General features: G+C 46.5%; 1 protein-coding gene across 2 annotated transcripts in view; it reads right to left on the bottom strand.

The window, feature by feature from the left end:
* far1 (fatty acyl CoA reductase 1) overlaps positions 1-22,318 on the bottom strand; it is a 35,658-nt gene that overhangs the window by 3,017 nt on the left and 10,323 nt on the right. Inside the window, exons 1-12 of one of the 2 annotated variants that reach the window (XM_079272050.1) lie at positions 20,104-20,215; positions 19,841-19,956; positions 19,281-19,397; positions 18,488-18,663; positions 15,252-15,431; positions 13,396-13,573; positions 12,163-12,207; positions 11,390-11,517; positions 11,224-11,291; positions 9,414-9,585; positions 6,840-6,969; positions 2,599-2,726 (exon numbers count right to left, since the gene is read on the bottom strand). In XM_079272050.1, the coding sequence (XP_079128176.1) occupies positions 2,599-2,726; positions 6,840-6,969; positions 9,414-9,585; positions 11,224-11,291; positions 11,390-11,517; positions 12,163-12,207; positions 13,396-13,573; positions 15,252-15,431; positions 18,488-18,663; positions 19,281-19,397; positions 19,841-19,912 (1,394 nt within the window). In that variant the 5' untranslated portion in view covers positions 19,913-19,956; positions 20,104-20,215. Of the gene's footprint in view, positions 1-2,598; positions 2,727-6,839; positions 6,970-9,413; positions 9,586-11,223; positions 11,292-11,389; positions 11,518-12,162; positions 12,208-13,395; positions 13,574-15,251; positions 15,432-18,487; positions 18,664-19,280; positions 19,398-19,840; positions 19,957-20,103; positions 20,216-22,318 lie in introns of those variants that run through there. The other variant, XM_079272049.1, reaches the window with a different exon arrangement.

The following is a 22,318-nucleotide window of genomic DNA, read 5'->3' as shown; positions in this document are numbered from 1 at the left end:
GCAATAACTGTTGTTGCTCATAGCTCTGAATAGCTGTTGTTGCCAAGCCAGTTAGCCATAAATGCTATTCAGAGCTATGAGCAACGTAGACCCGCTGCATGAGAAGATCAGCTTTTTCTCAAGTCTGCCAGTGGATCCTAACAGCGCGGAACAGTGTGAAAGAATCCACCATCACCAACGGGTTCCGAAAGGCTGGGATAGTACTAGATTAAGGGGACAGCGTAATGCGTGTTTTTGTGTGCGTGTTTTTGAGGTTTGCAATATAACTGCTGTCCGGAGTCTGCATTTGGGTCCTTGAACACACCACATCATGTAGGTACCTTCATGGCTGAATAACAACGAATGGCTGAGATAAAGCAGACTATCATCATACCAGCCATTGTAAACACAATTATACATTAACTAAGATCATATCTGGAAGATATCTAGAAGATTTGCCACAATTGTGGCCAACAATCAACGAACTATTGATCGCTGTATGGCGCTCTCTCCGCTGTCTCACCATGGAGCATATGGAGCATTTTTCTCCGTGACAAATGCTTTCAACAACACGCTGAATGCTACACTTTTCAGCGTGTTGTTGAAAGCATGTTACTGGCATGCTGTGGGGTGGGGGGTACAGTTAGGACTATGTTTAGAAAAGTGTAGCATTCAGTGTTGTTGAAAGCATGCGTCACGTGACAAATGCTTTTTGCCGGATAGTGGCTGGATAGACACAGGATCGCTGTCGCCTTCGTCCTCCTGTGCACTAAAACCATCAAAGTCATCTTCTTCAGTGTCGGAATTGAACAGCCTCAGAATTGCTTCGTTCGTGCTTTCAGTCAATCTTTCGGCAGTGTCACTTTGCTCCCGAGGCAAATCCGCCCTTGCGCTGTCATCATCTCGCAGTAGTCCAGCCTTTCGGAAGCCGTTGGTGATAGTGGATTCTTTCACACTGCTCCACACTGTTAGGATCCACTGGCAGACTTGCGAGAAAGTTGCTCTTCGCATGCGGCCAGTTTTTGTGAAGGATTTCTCTCCGTCAGTCAAATCACGAGCATGCATTCATCCGGCGTGTGCGATCGGCTCCGCCCAGTGCGAATACAGGTGTTTTATGTATTCATCCCCCATATGCTCCGTGGTGAGACTGCGCCATACAGCGATCATAGTTCGTCGATTGTTGGCCACAATTGTGGCAAATCTTCTAGATATCTTCCAGATATGATCACCGGAAATAGTCCAGACATATTAAAATAAAAGTCTGGAAAAAAAGTCCGCGCAACATCATCATACCAGCCATTGTAAACACAATTATACATGAACTAAGATCATACAAAACATTTTTCTCTCACTCAAAAACACGCACACAAAAAAAAAAACTCTTGAACAAGTTTTGTAGAACTGTAGAAAAAAAAAAAAAAAATAACTGTAAAAAAAATTAAAAATGGAAAAAACGAGTCTGCATTTGGGTCCTTGAACACACCACATCATGAACTGGGGCAAAGCCGCCCCTGAGCTTGCGTTGTCGTCCTCATTACGCTGTCCCCTTAATCTCATACTATCCCAGACTTTCAGAACCCGTTGGTGAAGGTGGATTCTGTCACACTGTTCCGAGCTGTTAGGATCCACTGGCAGATTTGAGAAAAAGCTGATCTTCTCTGCTCATAGCTCTGAATAGCATTTACGGCTAACTGGCTTGCTGCTGTTAGACCGGAACCGGAAGTTGCGGTTGTTGTTGTGGTGGAGAAAAGCTACGGAAAAATCCTTATATAAAGCGCACCGGACTATAGGCAGACGCCTCAAAGCGTGGGGTAAAAAGTAGCGGCTTATAGTCCGAAAAGTACGGTACTCTTCTTCTCAATGGAGCTCTGATGGATGTTAGGCTATGCTAACATCGTAGCAGCTCCACCAGCACTCAATAACGTCATGTAGACGTAAATACGGCAGCATGTATTCATTGTTTGTATCATATGGTACACACACAGAGTTTGGTCCGGTCCGGTCTCTATTGATATGAGGTATCGTAGAGCTCTGGGTGAACACAGACGGCTACAGGATTTATTTCCTGATTCAACAACGGCAGGAAGCCAGTGATGACAGGGGGAGCACCTCAACGCTGATAGGCTATCGCGCCACAGCGTCACGCGATTATTTCGCTGAAGTTGAAAAATTTCAACTCACGCGTTGGACGATTTTGCGGCGTCCACCGCATCGCAAAAACGCGTCCAACTGGATTCAACAGGACTGGCGCGCCGCGATTTTGCGATGGCGCGCCAGTCTCATCGCGTCTGTGCATACTTTGTATGTAATCTCGACGCGCGTCAAAAAATCGATGCGTCCGGTGTGACCGCACCTTGAGGCAAATGTGTGCTTTCTGATATTGGGCTATACTAATAAATTGAATGTTAGACTTTTTTTAAATTCATGCCCTCTCCTTTTAATTCCCTGAAAGTTTCTGCATGCCGATTATTGCCACTCCGACTGTACGATCCACTTAGTGGTAATCTGAAGGGAGAGCTCATATTCCTGACAGATGTCAAAGACGTGAGTGGTTCATGGAAGTAGGACTTCTGAGTATTGCCTCCCGAGTCAGTGTGGCAGATGTGACTCCACTCTTACTTGGTGAGGTGTTTGCGTGCAGCAGGCAGGCCAGACAGCTCTTCGTTGAGGACATATTTCTTGGTGCCCATGCAGTAACTCTCCATGTACTCGGCCCAGTGCAGCTGACGCACATCAAAGTTAAACACCTGCAGAAACAAAATCACAACAAACATTCTCGGTGAACTTTTGAACAACGGCATGTTTTATCTGAGATGTAACTGATTATTATAGTGTCTTTTTCTGGCAGGTAACAGATATTTGACGAAGGGAAAAAAATATATATATTTTTTTTTTTAAGTAAATAATTGATGGGATGACTTTTTAATAAATATGAAATATTTTAGTATCCATTAAATCTTTTTCAAAGAACAGGAAATATAATAAAACACTACAAATACATATCTAAAAAATAAACTTAGAACTTTAAAGATGCAGGTAAGAAGTAAGAAGAAGATGCACGGCTCTTTCTTTATTGTTGGAATGCTTAACAGCATTCCAACAAATATGTTTTCACAGCCAGGAGCTGGCCGCTCCAGCTGGCTTTGGCCTAATTCAACCCACAGTGGTGCCTTCCACAACGAGGGGGGAGAGAAACCAGATCCGACCAATGATCCCCGACCACCGACCAATGATCACCGACCAATGATCACCGACCACTGATCGCTGACCAATGATCCCCGACCACTGATCACCGACCACTGATCACCGCTCAATGATCACCGCTCAATGATCACCGACCACTGATCACCGCTCAATGATCGCCGACCACTGATCACCGCTCAATGATCGCCGCTCAATGATCGCCGACCACTGATCGCCGACCACTGATCGCCGACCACTGATCGCCGACCAATGATCACCGCTCACTGATCACCGACCACTGATCACCGACCACTGATCACCGACCACTGATCACCGACCACTGATCACCGACCACTGATCACCGCTCAATGATCACCGACCACTGATCAACGATCACCGACCACTGATCAACGATCACCGACCACTGATCAACGATCACCGACCACTGATCACCGCTCAATGATCGCTGATCACCGACCACTGATCACCGCTCAATGATCGCTGACCAATGATCCCCGACCACTGATCACCGACCACTGATCAATGATCACCGACCACTGATCAATGATCACCGACCACTGATCACCGCTCAATGATCGCTGACCAATGATCGCTGACCAATGATCCCCGACCACTGATCACCGACCACTGATCACCGACCAATGATCACCGCTCAATGATCACCGACCACTGATCACCGCTCAATGATCACCGACCACTGATCACCGACCACTGATCACCGACCACTGATCACCGACCACTGATCAATGATCACCGACCACTGATCAACGATCACCGACCACTGATCACCGCTCAATGATCGCTGATCACCGACCACTGATCACCGCTCAATGATCGCTGATCACCGACCACTGATCACCGCTCAATGATCGCTGACCAATGATCCCCGACCACTGATCACCGACCACTGATCACCGACCACTGATCACCGACCACTGATCACCGACCACTGATCACCGACCAATGATCACCGCTCAATGATCACCGACCACTGATCAATGATCACCGACCACTGATCACCGACCACTGATCACTGACCAATGATCCCCGACCACTGATCACCGACCACTGATCACCGACCACTGATCACCGACCACTGATCACCGACCACTGATCACCGACCACTGATCACCGACCAATGATCACCGACCACTGATCCCCGACCACTGATCACCGACCACTGATCACCGCTCACCGACCAATGATCCCCGACCACTGATCACCGACCACTGATCCCCGACCACTGATCACCGACCACCGACCAATGATCGCTGACCAATGATCCCCGACCAATAGTGGTGTCACGGATCACCCCTCACGGTTCGGATCACTTGTGAACCGCGGATCAATCGTTTTTTTTCCTTTTTTTTTTTTTACAGCGTAATCATCATAGTGTGTAATAAAGTTCTACTAAAATATCTCCTGAGTGGTGGTCTGGCCATGCATTGGAATCACTGTGAGCAACTCCTCCATCACTTCAAAACTGTCATCAACTCCGGACATACATTGCGAGCTGCGCAGTGTCAGTGATGTCTGTGCTCTCATCAAGAGCAACTGAGAATGCACAGAAATGTTTGGCTTTCTCCCGCAGTTGATCATATCTGTCACCTGACAGGTCAGAAATGCGCTCTGCCACTGTGTTGGCTGAAAGGCTGATGTTGCGAAACTGACTTTTTTTCCGGACAGACTATACTTGCAGCCTGTAACATGCACATTTTTATGAACTCGCCTTCTTTGAATGACTTTCCCGTCTTGGCGATAATCTCACTCACCACGTAGCTCGCTTCGACTGCCGCGTCACTCGCTGTGCTCGCTTTCTTAAAAAAAATCTTGTCGCCTCAGGAAACATGTTTTAAGATCGCCGACCCGGGCCTCGCGCTCATCTCCTGGTATTTTGTATACTCCTCGGCATGTCTCGTTGAGTAATGACGTTTGAGGTTGTACTCCTTATGTACCGCGACTTTCTCTGTGCATATAAGACACGTCGGAGTGCTCCGGTGCTCAACAAAAAAAGATTCCGTCTCCCACTTTTCCTGGAAATGTCTGTGCTCTTCGCCAACTTTTCTCTTCACGGCAGGTTTTGCGAAAGACATGACTGGGAGAGATATATTATATTTTCCTTCCACTTGGTGTCACTCCTGAATCACGTTTCAACCAAGTGACGAGTTTCGCTAATTCACGTTGTAAATATAAAACTCACAACGACTCGGCAAAAAGGTGCGCGTGAGAAAAACGCGCGGGCCGCATTAACATTACACTTTTATGTTTGGTAGGGGGCCGCACAATATCGGCTCGCGGGCCACAATTGCCCCGCGAGTTTGAGACCCCTGGTGTGTAACGTATAATGGCGGATGAGGGTGGTGGACAAAGCGTTACGGTATGTAGGCGTTATTTAAAGAGCAAGACACACGACAACGGCAAAACATCGGCATGTCCACACATATGAAGAGACACCATCCCGTCTGTCAGCGCTCCGGTGTAGAAAACAAAAGATTTCTAAATCTGGTTAAAGTGCTTGAGCCACGCTACGAAATCCACTCACGCACCCACTTCAGTGTGAAGCTGTTCCAGACCTCTATGAGAAGGAAAAGACTGTAGAGACTGCTTTCACCACGGCGGAGTGATTCTTAGTCTGGGGCTGTAGACACGCCCCCTCTGTGAGAGTCACACAGACACACACCTGGGGCAGGTGCTGTAGACACGCCCCCTCTGTGAGCGTCATGCACACACACACCTGGGGCAGGTGCTGTAGACACGCCCCCTCTGAGAGAGTCACACAGACACACACCTGGTTCAGGTGCTGACAGAAGCATCAGAGTGAAGCTGGACAGGCCCAATAATATTCCAGTCACCACAGAAAGGTCGACCCTCTCCCCAGACAATGGAGATATTCTCATCTTTTTGAAAATAATGTCACAGTAATGTAACATTATTGTGTGTTTGAATGACCTGACAGGAAGTAAACAGACCCAAGTTGTTGCCGAGCAGTTCAGTTCAGTGTAAACAGTGGAAGCTCACTGGCTGTTTCTTTCAGTATTGATGAAAGGACGAGGATATCAACATACCTCATGTTGCACTTCAACTTAACAGAATTCTTGAATGTATTATTTTTTATTTATTTACTTCATTTTGTTTCAAATTGGACATCTTCAATATTTTTGTTTTCATGTAAGACTATTGCGCAAAGTTCTTTGCTTTAAGTGTTCTTGAGGTTCTTTAATTAATAAATGGAAAGCAAAGTTATATTTGTCTCCTCCCCTTTTCTTTGTTGATCCGAACCGTGACTCCTGAACCGTGATCCGAACCGAACCGTGAGGTTTGTGATCCGTTACACCCCTAATGACCAATGATCCCCGACCACCGACTGATCACCGGTGGTCGGTTCTTCTATTCAAGAAGAGAACCTTCAAACACTGTTCTAGACTTGCTTATACAATACACAGTGTTTTGTCATCAGATATGAATGTCAGAGTCTCTCACAGTGTTGGAACAACGGCTCTAATGTGTACAGGACATACAGTGAAAGTCCCTTTCAGTCTGAAAAACATCTCTTCACTGACATCAGCAGGAAAAGAATGAGTCGCTCCATTGTAGCCAGCCTGCTATCAGACACACAGCCACCAACCCGTCTGAGGGTCCACAGCGCTTTCGCCTACCTTCTTATCCTCTGGGCTCATCTGGCCAATCAGCATGGCCACGTTGTCATTGTTCCACACCCAGGAGTGACTGGTGAAATACTCCAGCACCATCATGGCTTTGTGGAGGCGTGTGATCGTCTTCATCATCCTATGACACATGAGCGGGGAAAGCAACAGGGAAAAGGAAGGAAAGCAGCAATGAGGTGAGGAAGATGAGAGAACATTGGAACGGATGAAAGATGGTCGTGTAGAGACAGACAGAAGAGGATCAGAGAGAGGAGGAGTCATGAATGAAGAGCAGGACAGGGCCGCATGGTGTTGGAGGAGGGGAGAGCAGAGGCAGAAGTTGACTCCACAGTTAGAGGAACACAAAGGAGCCTTTCTATCAGCTGTTATACAACGCAAGCTCTAATTCAGTCTCAAAACTGATCATGGAACACTGTCAGAGATGTGCATGAATGAGTTCTACTAGATCCCTACATGTTTGACAGTATATGCCGTGGATTCCCAAAGCCTTGGATTAGGCAGATTTTGATTCTCATAATTGTAATGAATGCAGCAGACCTTGTGAGCTGTACAGTGCTTTGTGTTTGTTCACCTCTTCAACTTGAATCACTGTCCTTTTGGTTGGTTCATTTAACCATCCACCCAAAAGTCAAGGAGACATTCACTTTACGCATTTCCCAAATAGTCTAGGTTTGTTGAGACGTTGTCAAAGCACTGCAAGTGGTCCGGTCTGTGATTGGTCCTCTGAGGACAGCGACTGAGACGACTCAGCTGAAGACTAACTGGATGCAGCCTGTGTGACGACCAGGAGGACATACAACTCAATTTAGGTCACACACAGTACTTACAGACTTCCTGCATCAACAATGTTGCCCACCTGTTCACACAGTGCATCCAGTTAATATACTTCATTAGTGTGTTAGCTCAGGTTCAGTGTTGACAGTGTTGACTATCAGTAACCAGTGTTGAGGAAATCAGGGCGAGAATGGAAAAGCAGAGCTCATTACTGCGAAGATCATAGGAGGCTCTCCGAGTCTTCAAACGGCACTTGTCTGGTAACTTTTACTAAAAAGCTCTCCAGAAACATTTCACAGTATTTTGAATACGAAGGCCTTGATCCAATGACAGGCCTGTTCTACCATTTGGAACATTTAGACCGATTGAGCAGATCGAGAGGACTCGGATTCCTCCTGTGAATGCTTCAGAGGACGTGACAGACATGCATGTTGATCAGCACATAGAGGCAGAGATGAGTTACTCACATACCCAATCAAATCAAAGCGCACCCAGTGTGAGCCAAACTCATTTCAGACAGCCAAACAAAGCAAGGAAGGCTGAGAACGGGCTGCTTGGCACTGCAGGACATGTTGAGATACCTCTGGCTTGCAGTCAAGAGAGAACACGTATGTGGACACTTATCAATTAACATGCAGCGGGGTTGTATTCAGTGGGACATGATCCGTCTCCGACTGGACACAATGTTTTAAATGACCAAGATGTCCCATGGTGCCTTGGGATTTTCCATGATTGGGTGAGAAGTGTGTGTGTGTGGGGGGGTGGCAATAATGGATGTCATGTTCACAAAAAGGCAAGTCTTCTTTAAATGAAACATGCTCCCATAGAGGACTTAGGGTCTTCACTAAGAACAAGACACCAAACGTTTTGCTTCTTCTGCTTGGACCCCTCCCTGATCCCACATAACCAGTCGGTGAAAGACACAGTAGGGGAGGGGGGGTTGTGGGAAATGTGGGGGCTGACTGGCAGGGGAGGGGGGCAGTTGCAACCTTACCGGGGCTTGCGGCCCGTCAGCCTGAGATAGCCGTCATAGAGCAGAGCCGGCAGCGTGTGGCTGACAGCGGTCCAGTACTGATTAGTAAAGGGGTTGGAGCGCAGATTGACATTGGGCCTTCTGAAGGCCTGCTCTAAGGGATTGGTCTTGAAGGTCATGTTTATACAGTACTCTGTAGGAGAGAGATACACATACGACAGGACAAGGAGGACACAGAGCACGAGATGAAGCACAATGCTCCTCCTACTGACACTGGGCCAGATGCAGGGCCTGTGTAAAGGCCGGACCACTGCTGGTCGTTACAACAGTGGGACCAGATCTGAAGGGCTTTCAGTATCTGGACTACAAAAGGTGACAGATCCAGCTCACATAACTGACTACTAAGCAGCTAGCAAAGGATCCTTCAAAGGGCCAACACATGGGTTGGGTTCCCAAAGCGTCGTCAGACTGAAGTCCACCTTTGTCCGTTCAGCGGTCGGACTGAGACGACCTCAGTGCTGACATTTTGAAAACCCAACCGAGAATACGAACATTGCAGGTAGCAAGATGTAAAGAGTGCAGAACCCATCAGTAACCCTATGTGATCAGGAGAGCAGCTGGGTTATACATTCTTCAACTCCCAACAGAACTGCACACAAGCAGCATGTAAGACATTAGCACGGCAGCTACGTTAGCCTGCTACACCAAAAGAGACGTGACAGGACTAAAGCAGCAGAGATGTGTGTGCACGTGTGTGGGGGGGGGGGCGTTAAGACAGCAGTGGTGCGGCGCGTCCGAGTCGGCGATGATGAGGTTACCTGGGCTCTCGTCCAATCAGCCTGAGGTACAGATCATAGAGGAAGGCCGGAGCCTTGTGGCTCACGGCAATCCAGTACTGATTGATTAGGTGATTGGTTGTGAGATTAACATTGGGCCGACGGAAGGCCTGCTCAAGGGGGTTCCTCTTGAACGTAGATATTACATGGTACTCTAAAACACAGAAGGTTGTTTAACACAAGTCATTAATCAACAGTTCAAAACATTTTGTCTGTGTATGCTTGACTGAAAGCTGCTGGCAAAGCAAATCTTTAAATCTAGTCCACAATCCAATCCAGACCTAGCTGCTCAACCCGTCTACAGAGTTCAGATGTTCCCATCGGCTCCACAAAGACATTCATTATCTGGCAAAACAGTTTCTCCAACACGGTCTAATAGCAGCTCTTCTGGAGCTTTTGATCATGTCACATGTCATGTAAATATAGACATTACACACATTAGCTTTCATCCAAAGCGACTTACAATTCAGATTCTATCACATTTCTACACCTATCGGGAGCAATTTTGTGGTGTTAAGTGTGTTGCTCAAGGACATGTCGACATGCGATCCTCTGATTGAAGGACGGCCCTGCTATCTACTGAGCCACAGTCGCCCACATTCACGTTCCTTTCCTGATGTTTTGTGAAGTACCGAGCTGTGGTCAACAACCAGCCTGCTGTAGAGGACGGGACATGAGACAACGGCTACTAACATGGACCTTGTGGTGAGAATGCTTCAGTCAGCTAAAAAGGTCCAGAAGGAACTGTAGCCCATCACTAACAGTACGTGAGACTCATTGTAAGGCTGGGCCATGAATCAGTATGAGAATTTATCATCTTTCAATCATATCATGATTAATCATACATCGAGATAGATTGATGCTAAAAAGCACAGACTGACTCAAATCCTTTAGACAACCTGAACCGATCAGAGCTGTGGGGAAACCTCAGTGTAGTTAAACCCAACGATTGTCTTGGTCTGATTACACAGTTTGTGTGCATCATGTAAAGTCAGTGTAGCTGGACGCATACGTTCATGTTTTCATTTTCCACTCAAGTTCTTAATCAAATGCGAAAATACTTCATACTTATCTTATGCACGAGATAGTTTTTTCCATATTGTATCGGCATATGAAATGACCTACATCATGCTAGAAGACTGGGGCCATATCATCCCGCCCTCGTGTATTGTATCGGTCTGTAAAGGTGTTCCTGTTATTCTGTCCAATCCCTTAAGCTAACATCTAATAAAAACAGAGCTGCACAACACAAGTTTGGAGGTAAACTGTATCACAGAACAACTTTAAAGCCATTTATCCTTTCAACTAAATGTGTTTCCATCCTGAATCCAACATTAATCTCAGACTCTCTCCTGTCAGAGGATAACAAGCTTGAATGGTTTGGATAAACCTCTTCACGAGTTGTAACAAGGTGATCTATGGTTGCACCACAGTGCTTCCAAATTAAACTTTTAGGGCACACGGTCATGTTGCAGTTAGAGTAAGAGCCCCGTGTTTCACTGCGAAGCTCAACGGTGTAAATCAAACCGGGAGGTCTAAATCACGGATTTGTTTGAGTTCAGGAGTCCATATCACTCTGTATGTGGTGATTGGTTACATGTCCATAATCACTAGCAGTGTGTGCCTTTACTCTACAAAGATCCAGCAACAAAGCAGGATCTAGGAGGAACAGGTGAACCAAGCCCTTGGTTTGGGTGTGACAGGCAGTGGATCAGATTACAGTCAGAGTTAAACATACAGCCGCCATTGTCTTTACAGAGGCTGTGCTTAGGTTAGATAAGAGGCATCATACCGACTTCCCCCCAGCGAAACGGGTTGATCCCTCCGGTTGTGCAGTTGTACACCAGGATGTTTTTAGACCTGTAGTATGGAGGGAAAGGGACACACACACACCTCATCAATACAACTTGACCAGAAGACGCATGTGAGAAGACGTGATGAATTGTTTGCGTCTCTACCTGTTGAGTGTCTGTGATCCAGAGTACCAAGCTGCAGCCAGCGTGGCGTTGATGACCACGTCCACAGGCACCAGGTCAGCCACAGCATCATTAGATGCTCTCATGGTACGCAGGATCCCCTTACCGGCCTAGAGGAGGTCAAAGACACGTCAGTAACGCAAGCATAAAGTTTCAGTTCAGACACAAAACAGGCTGATGACCAATATCTATAGAGATGGTCTCACAGATCCCAACTTCAAGACTGAGAGTGGCTCCTCATTCACTTCTCTGTAGAGCGCTTCCTGTCACAGACTGACCCGCCTCCTTCCATCTGAAGAACTCTGACACATGAAATCACAGAGATGTCCAATGTCCACCCAGTTTGAATCAGAAAATATTGTTTATCAATATTCATAACTGCACTGGGACATAATGTGCTGCAGTGAGTGTAGAGACGGTGGTTCATGACGGGAGAATGCATGATGAAAAGCAGTACGATCTGAAACGTTGAACTGTTAGCCTGCTCGCTCCACCGTTTGATTCTACAACCGTTCAAACTGCGGTTTCCTCTCCCTCCTGCTCTTAGCCACACCGCCTGAGTCAACATCTCCAGGCAGTACCGGTTAGATTCAGAGAACCAGCTCACTGTGTACCGCTACGAGGACTAGAGACCAAAAGAAAACAGTCAGCAGTTCAAACACGTTGGTTTGAACTGTAGTTTAAAGTAAGACTTGACACCAGACGGGCTTTAGCGCTGTCCACCGAGCATCTGACCAGCTCCCGCCTGTACTTACTGCTATGAATATTCCACTGGGGCCATTGAAGTTATCAATCCAACCCTGAAAGAGAGGAAGAGGACAGAGCAGAGCGTTAGCACCGGCCCTATTAGCACATTCATTGATACATTTGGACCTTTTCCATAACTGACATTGTTCAAACATTTGCTGGTTATAATTACTCAAATGTTAACATGTGAGCTTTAGCCTGGTTACTCTAGTAGAACATATATTCACACACTTTAATGAGTGATTCTGTTGCTGTCCGATATCCAGAGTGTGAGAAACATTCCTAAACCAGAAAAACAAGAGTCTTCTGCTTTCCACAGCAGCAAAGGTGTGCAGAGCTTCGTTCCGCTACGTTCCTCATTCATTCACTGCTCGACTGCCCGTGCACCTCTGCGCTTTCACAGACAGGGTTCTGTTGGACTTTCGCTACACGTCAGTTTGTCCATCTCTGGAAACAATGACTTCCTCCACTTTACCATCTCCCTGCTCACTAACTCCTCCCAATCCCTGGGTTCATATTCCAAGTAGTGTGCCATGTTCTGATGAAGGAATAATATTTCTACGAGTAACTTAGCAGCAGATAGGACAGGTGACAGTTATCTTTTTGCAAGTGTCTTTGGAAAATGAAATAAGTTTAAAAAAGGTAAAAGTGGAGAATGTGTGACCATGCTTGGAGAACAGATGTGCACACAGCTGGCTGTACTGTGAGGTGTTCAGGTTGCCCGCCGTGTTTGAGTCTCTGTCCCTCTCATTCAGCAGCACTACCTTGTCCCTCACCGTCCCGCTCATGTGACACTTAATGTCTTCGTCACACAGAGGACCAGGAGCTCCTGCATCTCAACGTGTTTCCACATGTCCACGACGTTCACCTAAATGTAGCTGAATACATTACTGCTGCCGTCGCACCGTTTGTTTGAGCAACAGAGGCATGAGAGTGTGTGGAGCCGTTTCACAAAATCCAGCCTGGTTGAGCCCTCGCTGTGAAAGGGTGCATGACACTCAGCTTCATGCTCTGCGCTCTAAAGGCAGCAGCTCTACAACGATTTTACATTTCCTTTTTCTAACAAAGTATATTTCTGCCTCAAACACTCAAATGCATTTATAAAAAAAAAAGAAAAAAAACAAAAAAAAACACTGTTGCAGACAGGCACATATTCTAAAACAGATGATTTCTGCAGCATGCGTTGCTTCTTCTTGGTGCATTTTAAAACAGCATCCAACATGTGTTGAGGAACCACTCACTGGGAAGGGCTCTTTCCAGCTGGCTCCAACTATGGAAGGTCTGACAATGGCCACGTTGAGGTCTCCGGCCTCCTGCTGCACCAGATACTCCGCCAAGGCTTTGGTGTAGGTGTAGGTGTTGGGACGCTCCCCGATCAGCTTGGGAGTCAGAGCAGACACCAGCTCGTCATCCATCCAGCTGGCGCACAAGAAACAGGAATAAGATCGGTCTTATATTGGCTACATTTATTTAACCACCGACAGTACCAATACAAAGCAACGCAAAAGTGTCTATCGTATGACCGACACAGCACCGGATACAGTCAGCATGTCAGTCAGTGCCCTTTCATGTAGCCCAGACCTCCGTGTTCTGATTAAATGAGATGAACAGATATGAATTACCTCTCTTCATTTAAATATTGAATTATCAAAATGTAAGATGACGCTCAGTGAATCACTGACAATCTTAAAAAATACTTTCCTACTTGCTTTTTATTCATCTACTCCACCCGGGGACAAAAGCTGAGAATGACACAAGTATTTGTTTTCACAATGTTTGCTGCTTCAGTTTTTATGACGACAACTCCAAAACATTATGACGAGTGATCAGATGAACCGCTAGTAAGATTGCACCTAAATCAACCATTTGTCGGATCATCAAGAACTTCAAGGAGAGAGGTTCAATTGTTGTGAAGAAGGCTTCAGGGCGCCCAACAAGTCCAGCAGGAGCCAGGACGTCTCCTGAAGCTGATCCAGCTGTGGGACCGGGCACCACCAGTGCAGAGCTTGCTCAGGAGTGGCAGCAGGCAGGTGTGAGTGCATCTGCACGCACAGTGAGTCGGAGACCTTTGGAAGATGGCCTGGTGTCAAGAAGGGCAGCAAAGAAGCCACTTCTCTCCAGGAGAAACATCAGGGACAGACCGATGTTCTGCAGAAGGTGCAGGGATTGGACTGCTGAGGACCGGGGTCAAGTCATCGTCTCTGATGAATCTCCTTTCCGATTGTTTGGGGCATCCGGAAAAAAGCTTGTCTGGAGGAGAAAAGGTGAGCGCTACCATCAGTCCTGTGTCATGCCAACAGTAAAGCACCCTGAGACCATTCCTCATGTGTGGGGCTGCTTCTCAGCCAAGGGAGTGGGCTCACTCACAATGTAGCCTCAGAACACACCATGAATAAAGAATGGTACCAAACATCCAAATATGGACTTTGCATAAATGTAATGTAATTGTCAATAAAATCCTTTGACACCTATGAAATGCTTGTAATTGTACTTCAGTAACCAAAGTAACATCGGACAAAAAGATCTAAAAACACTGAAGCAGCAAACTTGTGAAACCAATACTTGTCATTCTCAGAACTTTTGGCCACGGCTGTAATCTGAAGAAATTAAGAATCCTAGATGGATGCCATTTATAAAAATCTGGGTTTTTATACCACCATGTGCGTTTTTCACAGCACCTAAACGGGGTGGACGGAACAAAAAACTATGCTGCATGTTCTGGTGTCCTCTGAGACGGCTAGCTTAGTCCACACTCCACCACTTTAGCCCCGACTGTCTACTCGCAGACACCAGAAGGCCAGATCAGAGACACACTGGCGCTGGCTCTGCTGTGTGGGAACGGTGTGATGCCTCACAGATGGATCCACCCAGCAAGCGCAACGTCTGACCCGTCAGGAAGTTACAGCCAATGAGAGCTCAAGACATGAGCTGAGGCCAAACGTTGAACCCTCAACCATAATCCCATGCTACTGTATACTGTTGACAACAAAAGAGCCTCCACACATCTGCTCATAACACGAGGCCATCCAAACCACCGCCACAGCAGTTTGTCCACTGTGCAGGAGACGTTCATTGGAACCGGTCCAGATCCACTTACTCCAGAGAATCGATGAGTCTGCGGTAGTCTACGGGGGGAGGGTACACCATTTCCTCAATCAGCTCTCGGTCACAGTTGGCATAGGCTGTGGAGATGTGAAGGAAGACCTCCAGGTGCTTCATCCTGTGGGCCAGTGCCAGCATCTTCTGGGTGGCCAGGACATTCAGCTGCATTGCATCTCTGGGAGGAGGAAAGGAAGACATCAGTCAGTGGATGAAATAGATGGACCAAACTAAGTGAGTACAAGTCCCAGTCATGTGTTATTAGCATTGGGGGAATGAAGACGAGGGTCACAGTGAAACATCACGATGGACGATGACACCATCCTCTAATGGGCTACTCCTATAAAAAGCTACTAGAATCTTAACTTCTTATTCAAAATTGATATTAAATAATATTCAGGTTTCCTGCTCCGTGTCTCTGCCACTCAGACAGAGGACTGCACCAATCATCCAAACTGATGCTACATGGACGGCACTTTTATTTCCCTTCAAAGCACTTTAACACTACACGTCATCATTCACCCATTCATAGGGTACACCCCGAGTATCTTAATTGCATCCCCGTTTCCATAACTTGCGTCTTTTCCAAGGAAACCATGCAAGGAGAGACGAAACAAGGAAATGTGTTTTAAGACGTCCTTTCCTCTGAAGAGTCACGTGAAGAGTCACGTGACGCAACGTCTGTTTCTGATGACGGCGGCTCTGATCACAGCTGGATCAGCCGTCAGTCGGCTTTAACATCTGGAGAGACTTTTGAGAAGTTTGTGTCTGTTCACAACATCACTGTACAATAATAGCTACTAATAACTGATGGTTATGTCTGTATGTATTGGGAGCCTACCTCAGGTGGACCACGGTGGCGGTGTGGATGAGTGGGGCAGGTAGTTAGTATATGGGGCACAGGTGCAACAGACCGCTAATGATGCATGGGTGATGGGGAGATCACACGGTTTTTACTACACGCAAGACACCAGAGGGAGACCAGGAAGATAAGTTCTATCTTATCGTATAATTACCTGTCAACCGAAAACCTAATTAAAACAGGAACCCAAAGTGAAAGAGCCTGCATGTCTTCATTGAAGAGTAAAGAACGCGATCTTCTCCCGCACCCAGCAGTCACTATAACTAACAAAGACACATTTATCATCACTGCCAGAGTAGAGGTGTGTTACCTCTTTAACAAACCGTGTTCTGTTTATAAACGCAGGATACATTTCTACCGCCGGAACGCGATCGTCTTATTTATGATTTATTTGCGTCTGTACATTTTGAAATTGTGATTGTGACGTCATTATCAATTAACCCAGAATGTGATTATGGTTTCTTTTGAACACTGCAATTCATTTATTAGGCTCCATGTTTCAGGTTGAACTTAAATGATAAAACTCATCGAACACTCAGGAATGATCCGCCTCACGTGACTGAATGAGATGTTGAGAAATTATGTAAAAAGATCTCTCTGACTTTAATTGTTTCCATAATAAAGTTATTGAGGGAAATATCAGATCATGAAAACACAAATCTTTCTAATAAATGAAGAAAGTTGTTTGTGGTCCTTATATTTGATTTAAACAAATCAAATATAAACTTGAGTTTAATCTGTGATCCGTCGTCACTCTGGTGTTAAACTCCAGTCAGTCAGTCAGTCAGTCGGCTGCTCCTCAGAGATCCCTCCTCGCTCTACCGCATGCTACCAGTAGTGACATGGGCACTAGCAACATGCTAAACTAGAGAAAAAACCAGCCAGGAAGGATAAGGAGAGAGAAACCCAACCCCTTTTTGGGGGTTGTCTTGCCATTTCCTCTCCTGTTGTCACTTCCATTTGCACCAAAGCAGGTGAAACTGATTCACAATCACAAAAACCCAAAGTCTAGTCTGGTGCCAGTCAGGTACCATCACGCCCGTACTTAAAATGCCACTTAAAACCACCAATAGTCAGTTTTACATTTCTGATACAAACAAACGCGATACTATACGAGTTATCATCTGACAGAAAGCAGTGAAAGGCAGGAAGAGGGTGAGCTAGAGACAGACAGACAAGTGAGATTGGGAAATTTTCGTTTCTCATTTAGTTGCATAATAATTGTGCACACATAGATATTCTCCTAAGAAAGCCAAAACCTCACTTTTACTTCCTTAAATATTCAGGTTTATTAACATTTTAGATCGACTTTGTAGTTCTTCAATAATAAAATGAATCCTCAAAAATATAACTTGCCTAATAACTGTGCACGCAGTGAATTTGTGCTATTAGATTATATAAATAAAGTTGAATTGAACACGCAACAAAAAGGTCCAACGGCCAGAATTGAACCCACACTGTCCACTGAATGGTTTAGGGCCAAAACACATCTCTGACCTGCTGTTCCCTTATGAACCATCCGACCCCTCAGGTCGTCTGGGATCGGTCTACTTCCTGTTCCCAGAGTCAGAACTAAACATGGAGAAGCAGCGTTCAGTTGTTCTGCTCCACATATCTGGAACAAAGTCCAGAAAGCTGCAGGTCTGCTGAGAGCCTCAGCTCATTTAAATCAAGATTGAAGACCTTTCTGTTTGCTGCCTTTAATTCAACCACATTCAAGGATATTCATCAATTTCTGCATTTTACTGCTGTATTTTACTTCTTACACTGATTTCTAGTGTTTTAATGAATGTATTTATTGTTTCAATCAATGTTCTCAATTGTTTTTAAATTTCCTTTTCTTTATGTTTTGATGCTTTTAATAGTTTTATGTGAAGCACTTTGAATTACCTTGTTGAAATGTGATATACTAATAAACTTGCCTTGATTCTATTGCCATTCGACTACCCAAGAACCATCCTGTGTACAGATACGCGCTTCTTACCCCAGGGACATCAAATTGACAACAGACGGCATAAAATGTAACTGCCAATGATAACGCAGACGTCTTACTCCAGAGACGCTCTAGCGCCTCCCTGAGGTCGTCAGTAGAGTGTCTTTGGATGAGCAGAACAAACGATGAGCCAACGTCCTGCAGAAAAGGGAGGAGTCTCAGGTGTGGAGCCCCATGTCGCCGCTACGTCAAACAAACATTCTCCTGTCTGACCGTCACTCATTGGGCCGAGTTAACACAACATCGCCATACAAGACGCGGAGGAAACGCACTGATAAACATGGTTAACTAACGTGCCACTAGAGACACAATGCACTGCACATGTTACCAACAAGGTCCTCCAGAAAGAAGAACCAATCTAAAGGAACAGACCACTCACTTGAGCGGCTCATTGAAGCGGATGGTGGCGGCGCAGTGGAAGATGATGTTGACGTTGTCAGCCAGGATGCTCTGGTCCTCTTTACTCAGGTCCAGCTCCGGCCTCGTCAGGTCACTGGCCACCGCTATGATCTTCTCCGCGAAGTCGGGCTGCTCGTCTTGCAATCTTTCAAACAGCTGAGTGAGGAAATGATGCCCAAGTTACAGTCCATACTAAACTGTAGGTGCATTCATAGAAATGGAATTCAGTGCGTTTCCATACAAGAACAGCTTCTACTCCCACGCCAACTGCTGCAATTGGCAGTCGTGGCAGAACGGCTGACTTTTCAGCTCTACACATCTATCTAGAGCCGAACTACAGCAGGCTGCTGCCTCAGCGGTCAACACTAACATGTGAACTGTTGGAAGGGGCTTCTAAAGCCACTCCTATGGTGAGACGTTGGACTGCAGATGTAGGGGCTTTCATCACCGGGCCATCAGCTGACCCTCCATCATGGGACCTCATTCAGCAATAGATGGTGACTTAACAGACATGCCGATGGAACTCTTACAGATGATGAATCACACTAGTGCACTCATCAAATCAAAGAAAGCAGAGAGCAAACACTGGGTGTGCGTGTCAGAGTCATAAGTGAGTCAGGATGTCTACAGTTTAAGTGGCATCTTAACGGTGTGGTTCAGCCTGTTAGCACATTATTATGCTCAAAGTAAGCTACGTTTTAAGCTCACACAGAGCTGCTGCATCAGGCTTCTCCTTCACCTCCTCCACACACATCTTTCAGCCCACTTCTCACCTTGCCGTTGATCATGTCAGCGATGCGGGCCTCGGGGCTCTGACCAGCTTTTGACCTCACCATCACATAGACACCTTTGACTCCTGGGCAGGACCTCAGCAGCTTCTCCAGCAGCACCTTGAACCACGAGGAAGGAGGATGTACCAACATGTTGCATCACACACACACATGGAGTACAGACAACGGCTGCTGTGTTTGGTAGACCGACGCAGTAAAACGTCGGCCGTGTGAATGCTTTGCTACATTTATATTAGCAGTTCAACAAGAAGGTATTCATGCATCTGCTGTTGAACTAAGACTGTTCTTACACATGCCTTCACAACATGATACCCGTCACAGTCTTCCTGCTTCACTTCCTGGTGTGAAGAAAAGCAGCAGACCTGGACTCTCCATGTTTAGATACTTCCTGTGTAATGTGGACTGATGAAACCCTTCAGTCTCTGATAAAGCAGAGGTAGAGCTCGCCTCTCTCTCATCTGATCCCTCATCTAGTTCAGCAGCTCACCTCCATGGTTCAGTCACATCCTATTGGCTACTTGCCTATTCAACTACTACTGTACCTTGCCCATGAAGCCGGTTGCTCCAGTGATCAGCACAGTTTTCCCAGCATAGTATTCTGGGATGTTCACCATGATGACGGTTGTCCTGTTCAGTAGCTACTTTAACACCTCTTTACCTGCACAGAAATAAGAAACACAAAAGGGAGGGTTACCACTGTGAGGCCGACGTCATGCCTGAACTCGTTTCATGGGGGGGTTCCCAAGTGGAGGCCGAGGATGGGAATGGAAAATGACTGGGAGTGAAATCAGGAAGTCAAACACACTTTTACGTGTAGTCTTTCCCTGTGCGATGCCGGCCGCCACGATCAGTTTTTTTTTTTACATGACAGATTTCATGAAAAGTAAAAAAAAGTTCCAGGAATAGAATCTTCACTCACTCACTCACAGACAGACAGACAGACAGACAGACAGACAGACAGACAGACAGACAGACAGACAGACAGACAGACAGACAGACAGACAGACAGACAGACAGACAGACAGACAGACAGACAGACAGACAGACAGACAGACAGACAGACAGACAGACAGACAGACAGACAGACAGACAGACAGACAGACAGACAGACAGACAGACAGACAGACAGACAGACAGACAGACAGACAGACAGACAGACAGACAGACAGACAGACAGACAGACAGACAGACAGACAGACAGACAGACAGACAGACAGACAGACAGACAGACAGACAGACAGACAGACAGACAGACAGACAGACAGACAGACAGACAGACAGACAGACAGACAGACAGACAGACAGACAGACAGACAGACAGACAGACAGACAGACAGACAGACAGACAGACAGACAGACAGACAGACAGACAGACAGACAGACAGACAGACAGACAGACAGACAGACAGACAGACAGACAGACAGACAGACAGACAGACAGACAGACAGACAGACAGACAGACAGACAGACAGACAGACAGACAGACAGACAGACAGACAGACAGACAGACAGACAGACAGACAGACAGACAGACAGACAGACAGACAGACAGACAGACAGACAGACAGACAGACAGACAGACAGACAGACAGACAGACAGACAGACAGACAGACAGACAGACAGACAGACAGACAGACAGACAGACAGACAGACAGACAGACAGACAGACAGACAGACAGACAGACAGACAGACAGACAGACAGACAGACAGACAGACAGACAGACAGACAGACAGACAGACAGACAGACAGACAGACAGACAGACAGACAGACAGACAGACAGACAGACAGACAGACAGACAGACAGACAGACAGACAGACAGACAGACAGACAGACAGACAGACAGACAGACAGACAGACAGACAGACAGACAGACAGACAGACAGACAGACAGACAGACAGACAGACAGACAGACAGACAGACAGACAGACAGACAGACAGACAGACAGACAGACAGACAGACAGACAGACAGACAGACAGACAGACAGACAGACAGACAGACAGACAGACAGACAGACAGACAGACAGACAGACAGACAGACAGACAGACAGACAGACAGACAGACAGACAGACAGACAGACAGACAGACAGACAGACAGACAGACAGACAGACAGACAGACAGACAGACAGACAGACAGACAGACAGACAGACAGACAGACAGACAGACAGACAGACAGACAGACAGACAGACAGACAGACAGACAGACAGACAGACAGACAGACAGACAGACAGACAGACAGACAGACAGACAGACAGACAGACAGACAGACAGACAGACAGACAGACAGACAGACAGACAGACAGACAGACAGACAGACAGACAGACAGACAGACAGACAGACAGACAGACAGACAGACAGACAGACAGACAGACAGACAGACAGACAGACAGACAGACAGACAGACAGACAGACAGACAGACAGACAGACAGACAGACAGACAGACAGACAGACAGACAGACAGACAGACAGACAGACAGACAGACAGACAGACAGACAGACAGACAGACAGACAGACAGACAGACAGACAGACAGACAGACAGACAGACAGACAGACAGACAGACAGACAGACAGACAGACAGACAGACAGACAGACAGACAGACAGACAGACAGACAGACAGACAGACAGACAGACAGACAGACAGACAGACAGACAGACAGACAGACAGACAGACAGACAGACAGACAGACAGACAGACAGACAGACAGACAGACAGACAGACAGACAGACAGACAGACAGACAGACAGACAGACAGACAGACAGACAGACAGACAGACAGACAGACAGACAGACAGACAGACAGACAGACAGACAGACAGACAGACAGACAGACAGACAGACAGACAGACAGACAGACAGACAGACAGACAGACAGACAGACAGACAGACAGACAGACAGACAGACAGACAGACAGACAGACAGACAGACAGACAGACAGACAGACAGACAGACAGACAGACAGACAGACAGACAGACAGACAGACAGACAGACAGACAGACAGACA

The sequence above is a fragment of the Melanostigma gelatinosum genome, assembly GCF_949748355.1.
Source record: "Melanostigma gelatinosum genome assembly, chromosome: 1".
NCBI lineage: Eukaryota > Metazoa > Chordata > Actinopteri > Perciformes > Zoarcidae > Melanostigma > Melanostigma gelatinosum.
The sequence above is the reverse complement of the archived record's forward strand: the minus strand, read 5'-3'. Positions and strand labels throughout refer to the sequence as shown.